The sequence below is a fragment of the Myxine glutinosa genome, chromosome 9, assembly GCF_964187855.1.
Source record: "Myxine glutinosa chromosome 9, kmMyxGlut1.1, whole genome shotgun sequence".
Lineage (NCBI taxonomy): Eukaryota > Metazoa > Chordata > Myxini > Myxiniformes > Myxinidae > Myxine > Myxine glutinosa.
In genome coordinates this window covers 95,024,046-95,040,228 of record NC_136269.1, presented here as the reverse complement: position 1 = coordinate 95,040,228, position 16,183 = coordinate 95,024,046, and the positions used below count along the sequence as shown (strand labels likewise).

The 16,183-nt window shown below is 51.3% G+C and overlaps 1 protein-coding gene across 1 annotated transcript in view; it reads right to left on the bottom strand.

Moving 5' to 3' along the window:
• Positions 1–3,443: 3,443 nt before the first annotated feature.
• LOC144893639 (uncharacterized) overlaps positions 3,444–16,183 on the bottom strand; it is a 125,750-nt gene continuing 113,010 nt past the window's right edge. The window contains exon 6 of the mRNA XM_078784543.1: positions 3,444–3,839. Within this exon, the coding sequence (XP_078640669.1) occupies positions 3,828–3,839 (12 nt within the window). The 3' untranslated portion in view covers positions 3,444–3,827. The remainder of the gene's footprint in view (positions 3,840–16,183) is intronic.

The following is a 16,183-nucleotide window of genomic DNA, read 5'->3' as shown; positions in this document are numbered from 1 at the left end:
CCAACCTTCTGCCTCGCTCTTCCCCCTCCTCAAATAACACCTCATTGTGGCTCACCCAATCACCATCAAACCTTTTGTCCGCCCCATCCTTCCCTTTCTCCGAGCTATTCTGAAATCTCTGACACACCTTCAACAGCTCTCCCTATCTCTTCCACCTCTTCCACATCTTACCCTACCCCTCCTCCCCCCTGTCCTGTATCTGATGCTCCCCCTTCCTCTTCATTAACGGTATGGACCTCAAACATCCGGGGCCTTCGTTCAAACTTAACTGATCTCTCCATACAGGTTGCTTCTGTCAAACCAGACGTGATCTGCTTAACAGAAACTTTCCTCCTTTATGATGTCTCTGATTCCATAGTATCTCTCCCGGGCTACTCCCTCCTCCGGTATGATAGACCTGAGCCTCGTCCTGGAGGCGGGGTTGCTATCTTTATCAAAAACTCTCTTCCTCACTCGCCCTGCACTGCACTCTCTCCACCTCACCCCCAGGAATACCTCTGGCTACGGCTTCCCCTTCGCTCCCACCTCTTGTTCATATGTGTGTTGTACCGTCCACCAAACAGTGATGACTCCATCTACATCTCGCTGTCTGATGATATGGACCAACTTCTATCTACTCATCCCAACTCTCTCTTCCTCATATGTGGTGATTTCAATTGTCACCATGCCAGTTGGCTGGGTGTGGGTACCTCTCTCACCAGCCATGGCTCTTCAGCAAAGGACTTCTGCGACTCACTGGGACTGACACAATCTGTCAATTTCCCGACCCGGATCTCAGTCAACGGAACATCTTCTCTTCTGGACTTGGTTATGACTAACTTCCCTGAAAATGTCTGCTGCTCTTCTTCTGCTCCGATCGGATCATCTGATCATGTCCTTGTTAAAGTGGACATCTCTCTGACCATCCTCAGGGAGCCTGCTCAGCGTCGACGAGTCTGGCATTTCACTCAGGCCAACTGGCACGGTCTTCAAGCAGCCATCAATCATCTGGACTGGTCTCCCATCTCCACCACCTCTGACATCAACTCATCCTGGGAATTCTTCCAAAGTAAATTGCTCTCTCTCATGCACAGATTTATCCCATCTCGTCTTCAGTTGTCATACCCTTCCTCCCGTCCATGGTACACGGAATCTTGTGGTGAGGCTGTTGCCCAGAAACAACTTGCCTTCGTCTCCTGGAAAGCAAATCCAACGGAAGGAAATCTCATTTCCTTTCACAAAGCCCGAAACAAGTGTGTGTCCACCCTCAGGAGAGCCAGGAAACAATATCTCTCCGTTCTCAAGACCGAACTCTCTTATCTGTCTCCCTCTTCCAAATCCTGGTGGCGTCTGGTCAAATCCGTTTCTGGTGTTTGTTCCCCCTCCATCCCCTCCCTTACCTCAAACGGCTACACAGCTGACTCCGCCCGTGAAAAAGCTGAATGCCTCAACTCTGTGTTTGCCTCTAAATCTTGTGTCCCAAACCCATCCCTCTCTGTACCCACCATACCCAGTCGTACCCTGCTGCTCCTGGACTCCGTGTCCTTTCCTCCTGACAAGGTGGAAAAGTTTCTGTCAACCCTCGACTCTGATTCTGCAACTGGACCCGACGGCATCAGCCCACGGGTCCTAAAATCCTGCTCTGCCGCTCTATCTCACCCTCTCTCTGTTCTCTTCACCCTCTCTTTTGCTCAAGGTCAACTGCCATCTGCTTGGAAATCAGCCAACATCACCGCTTTGCACAAAAAAGGTGCAAAAACAGATCCTAGCAACTACAGACCAATCAGCCTTCTCCCAATTATCAGCAAAGTCATGGAATCCATCATTGCTTCGGATATGAAATCTTTCCTCTTCTCCAATGGCTTGATCTCTGATCATCAATTTGGTTTCAGACCAGGTCACTCTACTCTGGACATGCTGCTTCTGCTGTCTCAACAATGGATGGAGGTCCTCAATGCCAAACAGGAAATTAGAGCTGTCTCCCTCGACATATCACGTGCCTTCGACACGGTCTGGCACCCCGCTCTGCTCACCAAACTCTCCTCCTTTGGTATCCATGGAAATCTCCACGCATGGCTGGCAGACTTCCTCTCTCGTCGTCGTCAACGTGTGGCCCTGAATGGGTTTCTCTCATCTCCTCTTCCTGTTCAGGCTGGAGTTCCCCAAGGCAGTGTTCTGGGCCCCGTGCTTTTTCTGGTCTTCATCAATGATCTCTCTGACTCTCTCGAAAATCCTCTCTATCTCTTTGCTGATGACTCCACTCTCTGCCGCTCCATTCCTCTTCCCTCAGATCGGCAGTCTGCTGCCTCCTCACTCTCTGAAGACCTGGACAAAATCACAGACTGGTCAAACAAGTGGAACATGTCTTTCAATCCTGACAAATCTCACACTCTTACTATGTCTCTCCGAAAAGATCGACTGGACAACTCTCCCATCTACTTTCTCAACAATCCTCTCCAAGAAGTTCTGTCGCTCAAGATTTTGGGTCTCACTATCTGCCATGATCTTTCTTGGGAAAACCACATTTCCAAGCTGGCCTCCAAAGCCAGTCGCCGACTGGGCATCCTCCGTCGTGCGAAGTCCTTCCTCGGCACACCTGAGCTCCTCACCACATACAAGGATTTCATCCGCAGCTCAATGGAATACTGTTCTCCCCTATGGGCCGGTGCTCCTGCCTCACACCTAGCTCGGCTTCACGCTGTTGAAACCAAAGCTTTCAGAATTATTGGAATCTCCCGCGATGAAGCTATCTCTGAGGGCCTTTCACTCACTCACCGCAGGCAGGTAGGTGGTCTTTCTGTCTTCTACCGACTCCTCTCCGGCCTTGCACCCCCAGCTCTCTCTGTGCTCTGTCCCCCAAATATTCCTACAGGTCGCACAAGATCTGCCAGCAACCCTCTGATGGTTAAACTGCCGAAATCTCGGCTCTCTGCTCACCTTCACTCTTTCATTCCTCTTTTCTCCCGCCTCTGAAACAAACTCCCTCACTCCCTTCAATCCCACTCCTCCCTCCAGGTCTTTAAAACAGCTGTTCACCACCATCTCTTATCTTCCCCCATCCAAAACCTTGATCTTTTCTACCCCCGCTAATTCACCCCAGATCCACCTTGTTTGAAATTCCAACTTCTTTCCTGGAAGTCCTGGCAGTGTCCAAATGTTTTATACCTCTCCCACCGCCCCCTTTCCATGCCCCCCCCCCAAAGCCCTCGCCCTCTCTCAGATCTCTCGATGTCTCCATGTCTCTCGGTCCCTGCTCTCAAATGTTGTGTTTGTGTCCTTCCCCCTCTCTCCCCATCTTGTCTACCGCTCCCGATGTTATATGTTTTATGTGTCGGTTTGTCTTTCTGTGTGATTAATGTTCGCTCTTTCACGAGCCTCGATCTTGTATCCAAAAAAAAAAAAAAAAAAAAAAAAAAAAAAAATATCTATCAATTACATACTATAAAACCACACAAAAAGTCGGGGTGAGGGTATACAATCTTCGATTGTTTGTTCGAGTTTTGTTGTTGCAATATCTTTGAGCAAATACCATTATGATTTGTTTATTGTTGTCATTTTTACTTTTTTGGAGTTTACATAAGCTTTAGTAAAACGAAGTAATCCAAAAGAGTTATCAAAGGCAGGTGATAACATAACTGTCTATTAAACAACATGACAAATTCACACTGCCCATTGTGGAGTGATCCATGCACGTTACTGGTCTATAGAGATCTCTTTCTCCACCCTCTCTTATCACATGTGAATGTTTCACTTGGATGGGTGGGGGAAACAGGGGCGAAAGGAAATGCTTCACACCAGCACAGTCTTCAAACGGTGCCGCTCCATGGTGAGCCCTGGCCTTGCCACTTTCATGCTGTGGCCTACAAAAATGAAGGGCACAACCTTAAAACCTGTCAGGTTTTTAAAATATTTTTTTATTCTTATCTCACAGCATGTTGATATCTTGCAATATTCTCCATTTCACAGGATTTCAACCACCCAATTAGTTTCAACCAGTTCTACCGACAAAGCATGTGGTGGATTTGGTTCTTTTCAATGAGTCATATGGTTTTATCTCTCGTCTCTTGTTCAAACCACATGAAATATTTATTCAGTTATTGTAGCCATATGTCGATGGCACACACAAACACACACACACGGAGGGGAAGAAGTTTCAATTAACAAAATCCGAACGAGATTTCACATTGAAGCTTAGCTTGAGAATGACAACGCTTATATATATATATATTGTTACGGACACGGTTTTTGGATGTTATTTTACCGAGCGGTGGTGTATTTAACCGCGTCCGAACAGTTACTCCCCGATTAGAACCCGATTCCACCCGAACGTTGACTAATCGCGCTACAGATATTCAATTGGGAAACCTCTAAAGCGACCCAAAGAGAAGAAGAGAGAAGAAAGACAGAGTTTGGAGGAAGAACAGATTTATTATACACACACAAGCAATATTTTAGAGCGACCAATATTATTTACAGCAATAGATGGAAAAGAGCAGTCACACAGTGCATTGTTAACTTATTCTATTTCATTTACTTAATCCCCAAGACAAACGAGTAGGACAGGACGTTCACACTCACACGGTGGATATTGCAGGCAGGTAATGGCTCGAGGTTGATTGCTTGAGAGGAAGGCAAGGTCGGAGGCAGCAGCTTTCAACCCCTCGCGGTTTTGGCGGGAAAACCTCCGTCGCGTATCCGCGGCCGTCACGCGCTGGCTCGGCACACCTGCTCCTCTTCCTGGGGTGGAGCCGTCTCCCTCCGTTCAGCGCGTCTCTCCAACGACAGGGGATATTGCAGGCAGGTAGGTAGGGCTTGCGGTGGATTGCGCTCCTCTTCCAGGTCATCCCCCAGCGTATCTCTCAAGGCCTCTCCGTAAAGCAGTTCCTTACATTCGCTTTTATCACCTCCGGCGGAATTAAGCCGCCGGCTCCGAGGGCACGCCTACCGGGTCACTCACCGCGGTGCTGGTTGGCTGTTAGGGCCTGTTTACTTCTTCCCTCTCATGACGAGGTGGAGACACGCCTTTCTTCTCCGACCCTGTTTCATGGCCAATGGCGAATTGAAGGCAACCGACCAAAATGCAGAAGGCAATTGGAAAGGAGGTTCTGGGGAAATTGAATAGGGCCTACGCTTATTTTGTTTGATACAATGCAAAGTCAATCTAGTGGAAAACACATACTTAGCCTACATGGAATAAGGAAATACACTATTTAAAAGATATATCGTGACCTGCGTGTATGTTCTATGAAATTAATTAGGAGGACGGCTGCGACCATTATTTACATTACCAGGATGTTACCATACCAAAACCATACTCTTCACATCCGTTACCCTTCCTCCAAAATTGTTACACTCCTCAAAACCCGTTACACTTCTCAAAACCCGTTACACTTCTCAAAATCGTTACACTGCACCCTCCTTTCTTCAGGCACGTCCTCGGGCCTACTAGACTTAACTGAGTGTGACATGTAGGTGTAATTCCCTCTACAATTAACCTGACCCTGAGTGTGACAATTTTAAAACACAAATAAGTATGTCCCCCTATTGCATTGCATCCTGTCTAACAGACTCAAGCCCACAGCTAACCGAATTACGGAATTATTCTGAAACTATACATTTACGGTGGGGAGCATTATTTACAATGACGTGATTTCTTATTTACAACGCAACCCAGGACCTGTGTGTTTTTTTCTTTTCTTTTTAGGGAACAAGAGAAAGAAATTCCTGTTGGGAGGGAGGAGACAGCACGCATTGCATCGATGCACCAGTACCAATACCACCAAAGCACCCAAAAGCACCAAAAGCACCACAAGCACCACAAAGCACCACTCGGTGCGCAGTCACCATGGTTCATAATAAACACAACAAAACAACTGGTGGTGGTCTTCTCCTTGTCTGCTGGGCCGATGTTCTTCCTGACGTCTTCTGGCTTCATGCGGCCTATTTGGACATAATAAAAAGCACAACTTGTGTTCGTTTTTTTATTATTATTTAGGGCCTCAGGGGCCAACTAAGGGTGGTCCACCTGTTTGGCATAGGTGCCACCTTACCGAGGTCCGCAAGCAAGATTCCCTGGCCACTATGGCCGGTCTCCAACAGAGGTGCTCTGCCCCAGAACCTGGGGTCCATCAAGTGGTACTTGGCCGCCGAACAGCGGTCCATAAAGTGGTACATCAACGCAATGCGTGCTGGTTCTGGGAATCTCGGGCGCACAATGGCCACCTCACGCACGCTCCCCTCGGCACCCAATGGCGCACAGGTCATGTGGGAGACAAAAGAAAGACAATTGAGCGAGGGGTAAGGTCACAAGGGTACACGTCAAACAAGGCAATGCAAGGTGAAATGCGTACGGAGGGCGAAGTGAGAAAGCTCGTCCCTACCGTACGTCACCCCCCTGTCACCTACACTACCCTTGCTCTTACCCCATATTTACAAAATCTACCCATTTACAAATTCGTCACTACTGTCACGTCTTCCCCATATTTCCCTTATACCAAATTCGTCACCACAATCCCTCTACTTCAAAATTTGCCATCATCAATTCATCATCAATCCTCAAAAGGAGGGAGAGATGGAATTACGCACAATGTCACACCCACGTCATGATGCGTCTCACAACCCAAACATTTGCACAGTAAAAAATAATCAAACATGGCATGGTGTGGAGTACCTGTCACCTCAGGTGAGTGGATGCAGATGGTGTGAGGAGATCCTTCATCCTAACTATCCTCTAAATGATTTTAACACACTTTACACTACCCGGGGTCTTTCCCTGCCAATCCATTGGCAATCTTACTCTATGTGGTTTTAAAAACCAATTCCCATTGACCAAACTGTGGTGCTTCTCAATTTGGGGTCTCACTCCCCCGATTCATCTCCCTGTGCCCTCGCACAATTTCTGGGCTGCGACGTGTAGCTCTCCCAGCAGGTCTACCCACCTGCACACCTCCACCACTGTAGTTGCCACCCGAGCTTACCTGCTCCTCACCCTAACCTAACTAACTGGGGAAGACCCCTCTTGGATCTGTCACCCCACTGGTGCCCTCTGGCACTGGGCTACCCGGGTCCGTCCTCCGGATCCTCGGGCCCCATCCACAACAACTACTACCGGCTCCCAGAGCCCACCTGCGGCCTCACCTGGCCGACATCCTCACAGTGGTGGAGTGCCCAAACCAACTACACACACTAACAGGCTACACGCCCAGCCATTTCCACAACATTAATGCACCCATCCAAAGACCATTCTTCCACTCGCACCACAGATGCCAATATCCAACCACAATTTACCTATACCCTCTACCTAACACTTACACTACCCGCCCCGGGTATCCGTGATGGGGGTCCACTCTTCCCCCATTCACACCTTCGCACCATCCACTCCACTCCACAATTTCCACCATACTCACTCCACGACCATCCATTCCAATACTCCATACCATTTATTCCATACACCTGTCTTTCATTCACCTGTCGTTGCACACCTGTGCAATCATACCTGGTGCCACCTGCACCCTCCTTTCTTCCTGGACCATTTGGTCAACACAACACGCAATCACCACTACTCCCTCATACACTGCTCCACACACCTGTTCAGTTGCACACCTGTGCAATCACACCTGTTCCATTCTCACCCGTTCAATCCTCACACACACGGCATCATCTCAGCTAACTACTCCCCTCTGAAACTTGCGCTTCCCAGTCGTCCCTTTAAACTATTGCGCTCCCACGTCATTATCATCCATACTAATCTACCTGCGTCCCCACTACAGGTATCAGTCACTAACTAACCTTAACGTTACCTAATGTCATCTTCTAGGGCCCTATCAATATAACCTAACCCACCCGGGCTAGTTTTCACTGCCATACACCCCATAAGCTATTGCTCCTTTGCCCCACCTTGTGAGGGATGACAGAGTTGCCATCCCACCACAGCGGGGCATCTCTCACTACCATTCCCCCAGTCCTCTGACGCTACGAGCCCCCGTCGCAAGAGGTACTGGGTCCTGCCTCGGCATCTAGAGCCGAGGCGATCCATGAGGGCGCCTGCTCGCCGGCATAAGGTCTTATCCGGTCGGCATGGACGATCCGAGGGGGGGTCCGTGGCCCCATTTTGATCTTAATGACCACGTCACAGATTTGTGACAGGACGACTCCCGGGCCTTGCCAGGGGGAGGTGAGTTTTGGGCACCTTCCCTTCCGCCTCCGGGGATTAAAGAACCAAATCTTCATCCCCGGAGCGTATTGACTCCCCTGGCTCCGGTCGTCGTACCTGCGCTTCATCTTGGCCCCCGCCAGATGGAGCTGGCGGCGGGCGAAGGCATGGACCCGCTCCATGCCTTCCTCCAGGTGACGTGCGTACCCCTCCCTCGGCGGTGTGTCCGTGGTGTCTGGCACGGGACCGCATAGCAAGTCGGCGGGAGCCCGTAACTCCCGCCCATACATAAGCAACGCTGGACTGCATGCGGTGGCCCCGTGCTGGCTAGTTCGGTAGGCCATCAACAGGTACGGGAGATGTTCGTCCCAGTCATCCTGACGGGTGGTGGTGAACAATGCCAGTTGTTGGATCAATGTTCGATTGAACCTTTCCACCATCCCGTCAGATTGTGGCCGCAAGGGCGTGGTCCTGGTTTTCCGAATTGACAGGAGTCTGCACACATCTTTTAGTAATTGACTTTCAAAATTTCGACCCTGATCGGTGTGCAGCTCCTGTGGAATCCCGTGCCGACATACAAATCCTTCTACGAAGGCCTGTGCTACCACCCCTGCTTCTTGGTTGGGGAGGGCATAGGCCTCCGGCCACTTGGTGAAATAGTCCATTACAACGAGGATATACTTATTACCTTGGCGGGTGCGGGGCAGCGGTCCTAGAATATCCATAGCCACCCGCTCAAGGGGGGCCCCCACCTGATGTAATTGAAGGGGGGCCCTCGTCCTCCGTGCTGGTCCCTTTTTGGCAGAACAGGCGTCGCATCTCCGACACCAGTCCTGTATGTCGCGCCCCATATTCACCCAATAGAACCTCCGGCGGACCCGAGATATTGTCTTTGTCCTGCCCAAATGGCCGCCGGAGCGGGTACCATGCACCTGTTGCAATATGACGTTCTTGAATTTGTCAGGGACTATCACCAGCCAAGAAGTTCTATCAGAGGGAACCTCCACCCACTTGCGATACAAGATGTTGCCTTTCAATTCCAGGGTCTGCCACTGAGCCCAATACGCCTTTGTTTGCGCCCCGAGGGGGGTGACCTCTTCCCCATTTGGTCTTTGCCCCAATTTGACCCACTGGAACACCGGCCCCAGAACAGGATCCTCCTGCTGGGCCGTGCTCCAAGCCAACTCTCCAAATTCCTCATCCGCGGTTAGTGGCAAAATTGGCCCTCTCACCCGGGTTGCCCGGACGACGAGAATCGGGGCGGAATCGCCCAATTGCTCCCTCTCCTCGTGTCTCGCACAAAATTTACAGTTTTCCCCCAGACAAGGACGCCGAGAGAGTGCGTCCGCATTACCATGGGCCTTCCCGGCCCTATGGGCCACATCAAAATCGTACTGCTGCAACTTTTCCAACCACCTTGCAATTTGGCCCTCCGGTTCCTTGAACCGAAGGAGCCATTGCAAGGAGGAATGGTCAGTTCTAACCAAAAATTTCCGCCCGTACAGGTACGGGTGGAAATGGTTCATGGCAGCCAGCATAGCCAATAACTCTTTGCGAGTGACGCAATAATTTCGCTCGGGCCTACTTAAGGCCCGACTATAGTAACCAATCACTCTCTCCACGCCCTCCTGTGTCTGAGACAAAACTGCGCCCAATCCTTCCTGGCTCGCATCCGTGTCCAGGGTAAATGCCCCGTTGCTAGTGGGGTAAGCTAGAAGGGGTGCGGATGTTAGACACCCCTTCAATTTTTGGAAGGCCTCGTGGCACTCCCGCGTCCAATTAAATCGCGTCCCCTTCTCCGTAAGCCGGTGGAGGGGACGGGCCAACTCCGCAAATTTCGCCACAAAGCGCCGGTAGTAGGAGCAGAGTCCCAAAAATCCCCGCACCTCCTTGATGGTACGTGGTGCGGGCCACTCCTCTACCGCTTTAATTTTGTCTGGGTCCGTTTTTACCCCCTCGCGGCCGATCACGTGACCTAGGTAGGCCACCTCTCTTGCAAACAAAGTGCACTTACTCGGGTTCAGCTTCAACCCTGCCTGTCTGAGGCACCCGAACACCTGGTCCAAATTAGCTACTGCCTGGGGGAACGTTTGGGCATGTACCAGGACGTCATCCAGGTACACCAGGCATGATTGCCATGGCATGCCGCCCAGTACATGCTCCATCAATCTTTCAAAGGTGGCGGGGGCGTTACACAAACCAAACGGCATCACAGTAAACTGATACAGTCCCTTACCTGTGGAAAATGCCGTTTTCTCCTTCCCTGCCCTATCCATCTCCACCTGCCAATACCCACTCTTGAGGTCCAAAGTTGTGAACCAATTTGAGCCCGCAACGGCATCGAGGGTGTCATCAATTCTTGGCAGGGGATATGAGTCCTTGAGTGTCACGTTGTTTAGCTGGCGATAGTCCACGCAGAACCGCGTGGTCCCATCTTTCTTTTTGACCAGCACAACAGGTGACATCCAAGGACTTCCCGAGGGCTCGATCACACCTGCGTCGAGCATTTTTTCAACCTGCTCGTCAGCTTCCGCCCTCTTGCTCCAAGGGAGCCGTCGGGCGGCCTGACGAATAGGCCGGGCCTCACCGGTGTGGATCTGATGTTTCACCAGGCCCGTACGTCCAATATCCTCGGTGGACAAGGAGAAGAGGTCCAAATGGGACCCAACCAGTTTGTGTAAGGCCTCCCTCTGGGTACCTCCCAACTCTACACTACTACGATTTACCATCTCGCAAATGGGATCGGGCCAATTCCTAGAACTTATTGAAGGCTCCCCCTGGGGCCGGCTCGGCTGGACGTTCTCGCCCCTCACTGACGCGACTTCTCTAACTGGGGTGCAGCCAGCTACCTTCGTGCCCCTCACTATAGTGCGTGGTTCTGTGCTAGTATTAATTACTCGGACGGCCACCACCGGCCCGTCCGTTTTTACAAGGGTACGGCCCACGATTAAACCAGGTATGGATAGCGCTGCCACCGGTTCGACCAGGCCGCAGGATTCCTGCCATGTCGGGCGAGCTGACCATCGGGCCGGCACTACGGCCTCGGCCCCCGGAGGGATGGTCACGGCCTCAGGAGCCTCCAGCTCCACCCTCTCGGCCGTGCTCACCCCCTCCAATGGTAGCTCTTCCACTCCCCATCGCAGGATCCCCCGACTCAAGTCGATTTTACAACCGCTGGCAGTCAACAAATCCAACCCTATTAAGCATGGGTCGCACACCTCCGCCACCCAAACCTCTATCTCTTGCTTCACCGATCCCAACTTGAGGGTCACAAAACCACGCCCTATGATCGGAGCCGTTGCCCCGGTAGCCAACTGCAAACTATGATTTTCCAGACGCTGGATTTTACCCCAGCCGTCTGCACTCGAATTAAGGACCACGGGGCTGATGATCGTGGCGCTGGCTCCCGTGTCCACCACGGCGTCCACCCCCACGCCGGCAATTTTGCACCGAATTGTCAAACTACCCGTCCCAATTCGGCCACAATGAATGACCTGTCGCGTCAACGAGGGCTTCTCCCCATCCTCTACTGCCGAACACCGCCCTGCATGCCCGGCACGTTCTAGTTTCCCGGGCCCTGGCGGGGGGGTGTCTGAGGTCGGCTAGGCCGATCGATACTGGGCGGAGTTGAGGGCATCGGTTGGCGGGAAACGTCCCGGCGCGGAGCTCGACACTCCCATGCACGGTGACCCATCCTAGCACAATTATAGCACCTCACCTGGTAAGGTGCTTGCCTCCGGTATTCCAAATTCCCCCCCCTGTATGTCCGAATTGGGGTACTCTGTCGGGGACTACCGGGTGCCACCGCTGGGGCCGCCTGCCATGGTCCAGGTCCCGCCAGGCGCCGATCCACTAACCTCCGGACCATGCTCTCCAGGTCAGGGCCCCCGTCGGGGGCGGGCCCCCTTGGGGGGCCGCCCCCCATCACGGGCCCCATCTGACGCACCGCCACTGCATGGCGCTCGCCTCCCCGGGCCAGGGGCCTCGCTGCTTCCCAACGGGCTGCAGCGTCGGCCGCCTGACTCATGGTTTGCGGGCGCCACATGGCGAGCTGTTGCCGGAGCTCCAGATCCGGAAGGGCCTGAATAAAGTGATCCAGCGCCAGGCTTTCCTGGGAACTCGCCGCCATGTCCGCGTGTGCAATCCCGACCGCGCGGCGAATATCGTGAGCAAGTTCCCCGATGGTCTCCTGGGGCTTGCGTTTTCGCTGCGCAAGTTGGGCTTTAACAAGCTCGCTTTGCTGTTCAATGCCGAACCGATTAATTAATGCCGCACGGAGGGCTGGCAGGGTGAGAGCACCCGGTGGTAAAGCCGTCAGCACCTCCGCCGCCGCGCCGCGCAGTGCCCCCACCAGGTGTACTCCACCTTCGTCCGGATTCCAACCGTTGCCTTTACACACGTACTCAAACTGCGCCAGGTACGCCCTCAAATCGCTCTTGCCGTCATACGGCGCGAGTGGGACCTTGTGGGCGCCCGAAGGTCGGACCCCGCGCGTCACTCCTTGCGGGATCAACGCGGGACCAAACCGTTCGGGCTCCCACAGTACGCTATTCCCGGGGGGCTCCCGCGCGCCCCCCGTCCCTCCAAACACTACCCCTCCTGGTGTCGATGCCTGGGTCGCCCCTCCGCAACCCGCTACCCACGCCATACCCCCACAGCCTTGCTCACCAGCACCACCCCCACTCCCCATAGCCAACCCTCCTTGCACACCTCCTCTGTCCATACACTCCGGACCAGTCATACATCTTACCATTGGTCCCTCACGAACACCCGGGTCTACACCACCCCCCAAGCCGACTGAATCTCCCCTCACATCATGTACATTGCCACTCACCTCCGTACCTCGTTGCACCTCCTCTGCCACCTGCAAACTTTTTATTTGGTCAGTGAGCACCGCATCATGATTTGAACACAGACCCTGTACATATTCCATGACTTCCTCCTTTATCTCCCTCTTAGTTTCCCTCCGTCTCTTTTTAATTTCACTCACCCCTTCTTCCACCTCCTCTAATTTTTCCTTTACCTCCTTCATCTCCCGGTGCGCCCCCTCTATTTCTTCCTCTAACGCCACCTTAACCGTTTCTACGTGCGTCCTTACCTCCCGGTCCTTCGTCTCCATTGCTTCTGTCACCTCTTCCAACCTCTTCGTCAATCCCTCATGTACCATTTGACATTCCTTTTGTGTTGCTATTAATTCATTTTTTATGTCCTTTTGTGTTGCTTTTAAACCCCCGATGATTGCTGTGTTCTTTTCCACTTGGTCCGTTAGTTCCTTTTGTCCCACTGTCAGCTGTTCTACTCCTTTCGTCAGATCTTCTATTCCCCCCTGTAACTTTGCCGTATTATTTCTCACCTCTTTCTCTATACGCTTTTCGCCTCGCTTTACCTCCTCGCGCAGCCCCGAGACCTCCTCACTCACCCCTCGTCGTATTTCCTCCATCTGGTTCCCCATCTGTTCGATTTCCCGGGCGGATTGTTCCCCTATTTCCCGCAATTTGTCCTCCATCCTATTTTCTAACCCCATTAACCCATTTTTCACCTCTTTTATCCCGTTGTCTAACCCCCCAAATTTCTTGTCTAACTCCTCAAAATTATTGTCTAACTTCCCAAATTTAGCTTCTAGCCGTTCCCCCATTTCCCCCATTTTTCCCCTCATTTCCCCCATTTGGCCCTCTAATCGCTCACTCTGAGCATCCATTTTTGCTTCTAGCCCCATATTTGCCATTAGTATGGTTGCATTAATCTGCGCCATGAGGTCCCGCACATCAATTCCCGCTATTTGCACAGCGGGCGCGGCTACCCCGCGCTCGTGCGAGCCGCCCCTTTGTGCGTCTGATACCACGTGCGCGAGAGCGCCATTTTGCGCGTCTGACACCCCCTCAACCGCCTCCTCATTGCTCTCCTCCTCCCTTTCTTCCACATACATTTCCCCTGGTTCCTGGGTTACCCCTAACCCGTCTATCTCCCCCACCGACATCCGATCGCCTTGATTGTCCATGGCGCGATCTCAAAATTCGGGTTTTATAAAACAACACAATTTCGGCAGCTCGTAATTTTGACCAAAATTTTTTTTTAAAATTTGGGCCTAACAAATTTAGTCCCGGGTCCGAATCCGACTCCTCGACACCAATTGTTACGGACACGGTTTTTGGATGTTATTTTACCGAGCGGTGGTGTATTTAACCGCGTCCGAACAGTTACTCCCCGATTAGAACCCGATTCCACCCGAACGTTGACTAATCGCGCTACAGATATTCAATTGGGAAACCTCTAAAGCGACCGAAAGAGAAGAAGAGAGAAGAAAGACAGAGTTTGGAGGAAGAACAGATTTATTATACACACACAAGCAATATTTTAGAGCGACCAATATTATTTACAGCAATAGATGGAAAAGAGCAGTCACACAGTGCATTGTTAACTTATTCTATTTCATTTACTTAATCCCCAAGACAAACGAGTAGGACAGGACGTTCACACTCACACGGTGGATATTGCAGGCAGGTAATGGCTCGAGGTTGATTGCTTGAGAGGAAGGCAAGGTCGGAGGCAGCAGCTTTCAACCCCTCGCGGTTTTGGCGGGAAAACCTCCGTCGCGTATCCGCGGCCGTCACGCGCTGGCTCGGCACACCTGCTCCTCTTCCTGGGGTGGAGCCGTCTCCCTCCGTTCAGCGCGTCTCTCCAACGACAGGGGATATTGCAGGCAGGTAGGTAGGGCTTGCGGTGGATTGCGCTCCTCTTCCAGGTCATCCCCCAGCGTATCTCTCAAGGCCTCTCCGTAAAGCAGTTCCTTACATTCGCTTTTATCACCTCCGGCGGAATTAAGCCGCCGGCTCCGAGGGCACGCCTACCGGGTCACTCACCGCGGTGCTGGTTGGCTGTTAGGGCCTGTTTACTTCTTCCCTCTCATGACGAGGTGGAGACACGCCTTTCTTCTCCGACCCTGTTTCATGGCCAATGGCGAATTGAAGGCAACCGACCAAAATGCAGAAGGCAATTGGAAAGGAGGTTCTGGGGAAATTGAATAGGGCCTACGCTTATTTTGTTTGATACAATGCAAAGTCAATCCTAGTGGAAAACACATACTTAGCCTACATGGAATAAGGAAATACACTATTTAAAAGATATATCGTGACCTGCGTGTATGTTCTATGAAATTAATTAGGAGGACGGCTGCGACCATTATTTACATTACCAGGATGTTACCATACCAAAACCATACTCTTCACATCCGTTACCCTTCCTCCAAAATTGTTACACTCCTCAAAACCCGTTACACTTCTCAAAACCCGTTACACTTCTCAAAATCGTTACAATATATATATATATATATATATACATATATATATATATATATATATATATATATATATATATATTATATATATATATATATATATATGTGTATATTTTTATATATGTAGGTTGCCTTAAAAGGTTCATTTTGGATATGGAGGAAGTTTATGGAGGCACGTCGAACGGTGTAGGTTGGTTGTGTGTGTTTTTTTAATTTATTTATTTATTTATTTTGTTACGATTATTATTTCTTATTTTGTGTATATGAGTGAGTGGGTGAGGATGTGTGTTTTTGCATGAGTGTGTGTTTTTGTATGTTGAGTGGTGTATGTTGTAAGAGTAGGTGGTTGGCTGGTGTTGTGTGTGTATGTGTGTGTGTGTGTGTGTGTGTGTGTGTGTGTGTGTGTGTGTGTGTGTGTGTGTGTGTGTGTGTGTGTGTGTGTGCGTGTGTGTGTATGGGTATGGGTGTGTATGAATGATCTGGTGTGTTTTGTTGGTGAGTGGTGAAGGGTATAAAGGTGGGTGTTTGAGTGTTCCACCATGTTTGTTTGGTGCTGTGGATTCTGGATGTGGAGGTGTTGTTGTTGTAGTCTGCGTTCGCACTGGCTGGGGGTGGGGGTATGTACGCATCCAGGTGTAGTTGCTGCATGTGGATGTGTATGTGCCCCTGCTGGCCCACCTTAGCTGACCGTATCGAGGTTGAAGGGCCGAAACTGGATGACGCTGAGGCCCTCGACTGAGGACCCGGTCAGTGCGGCA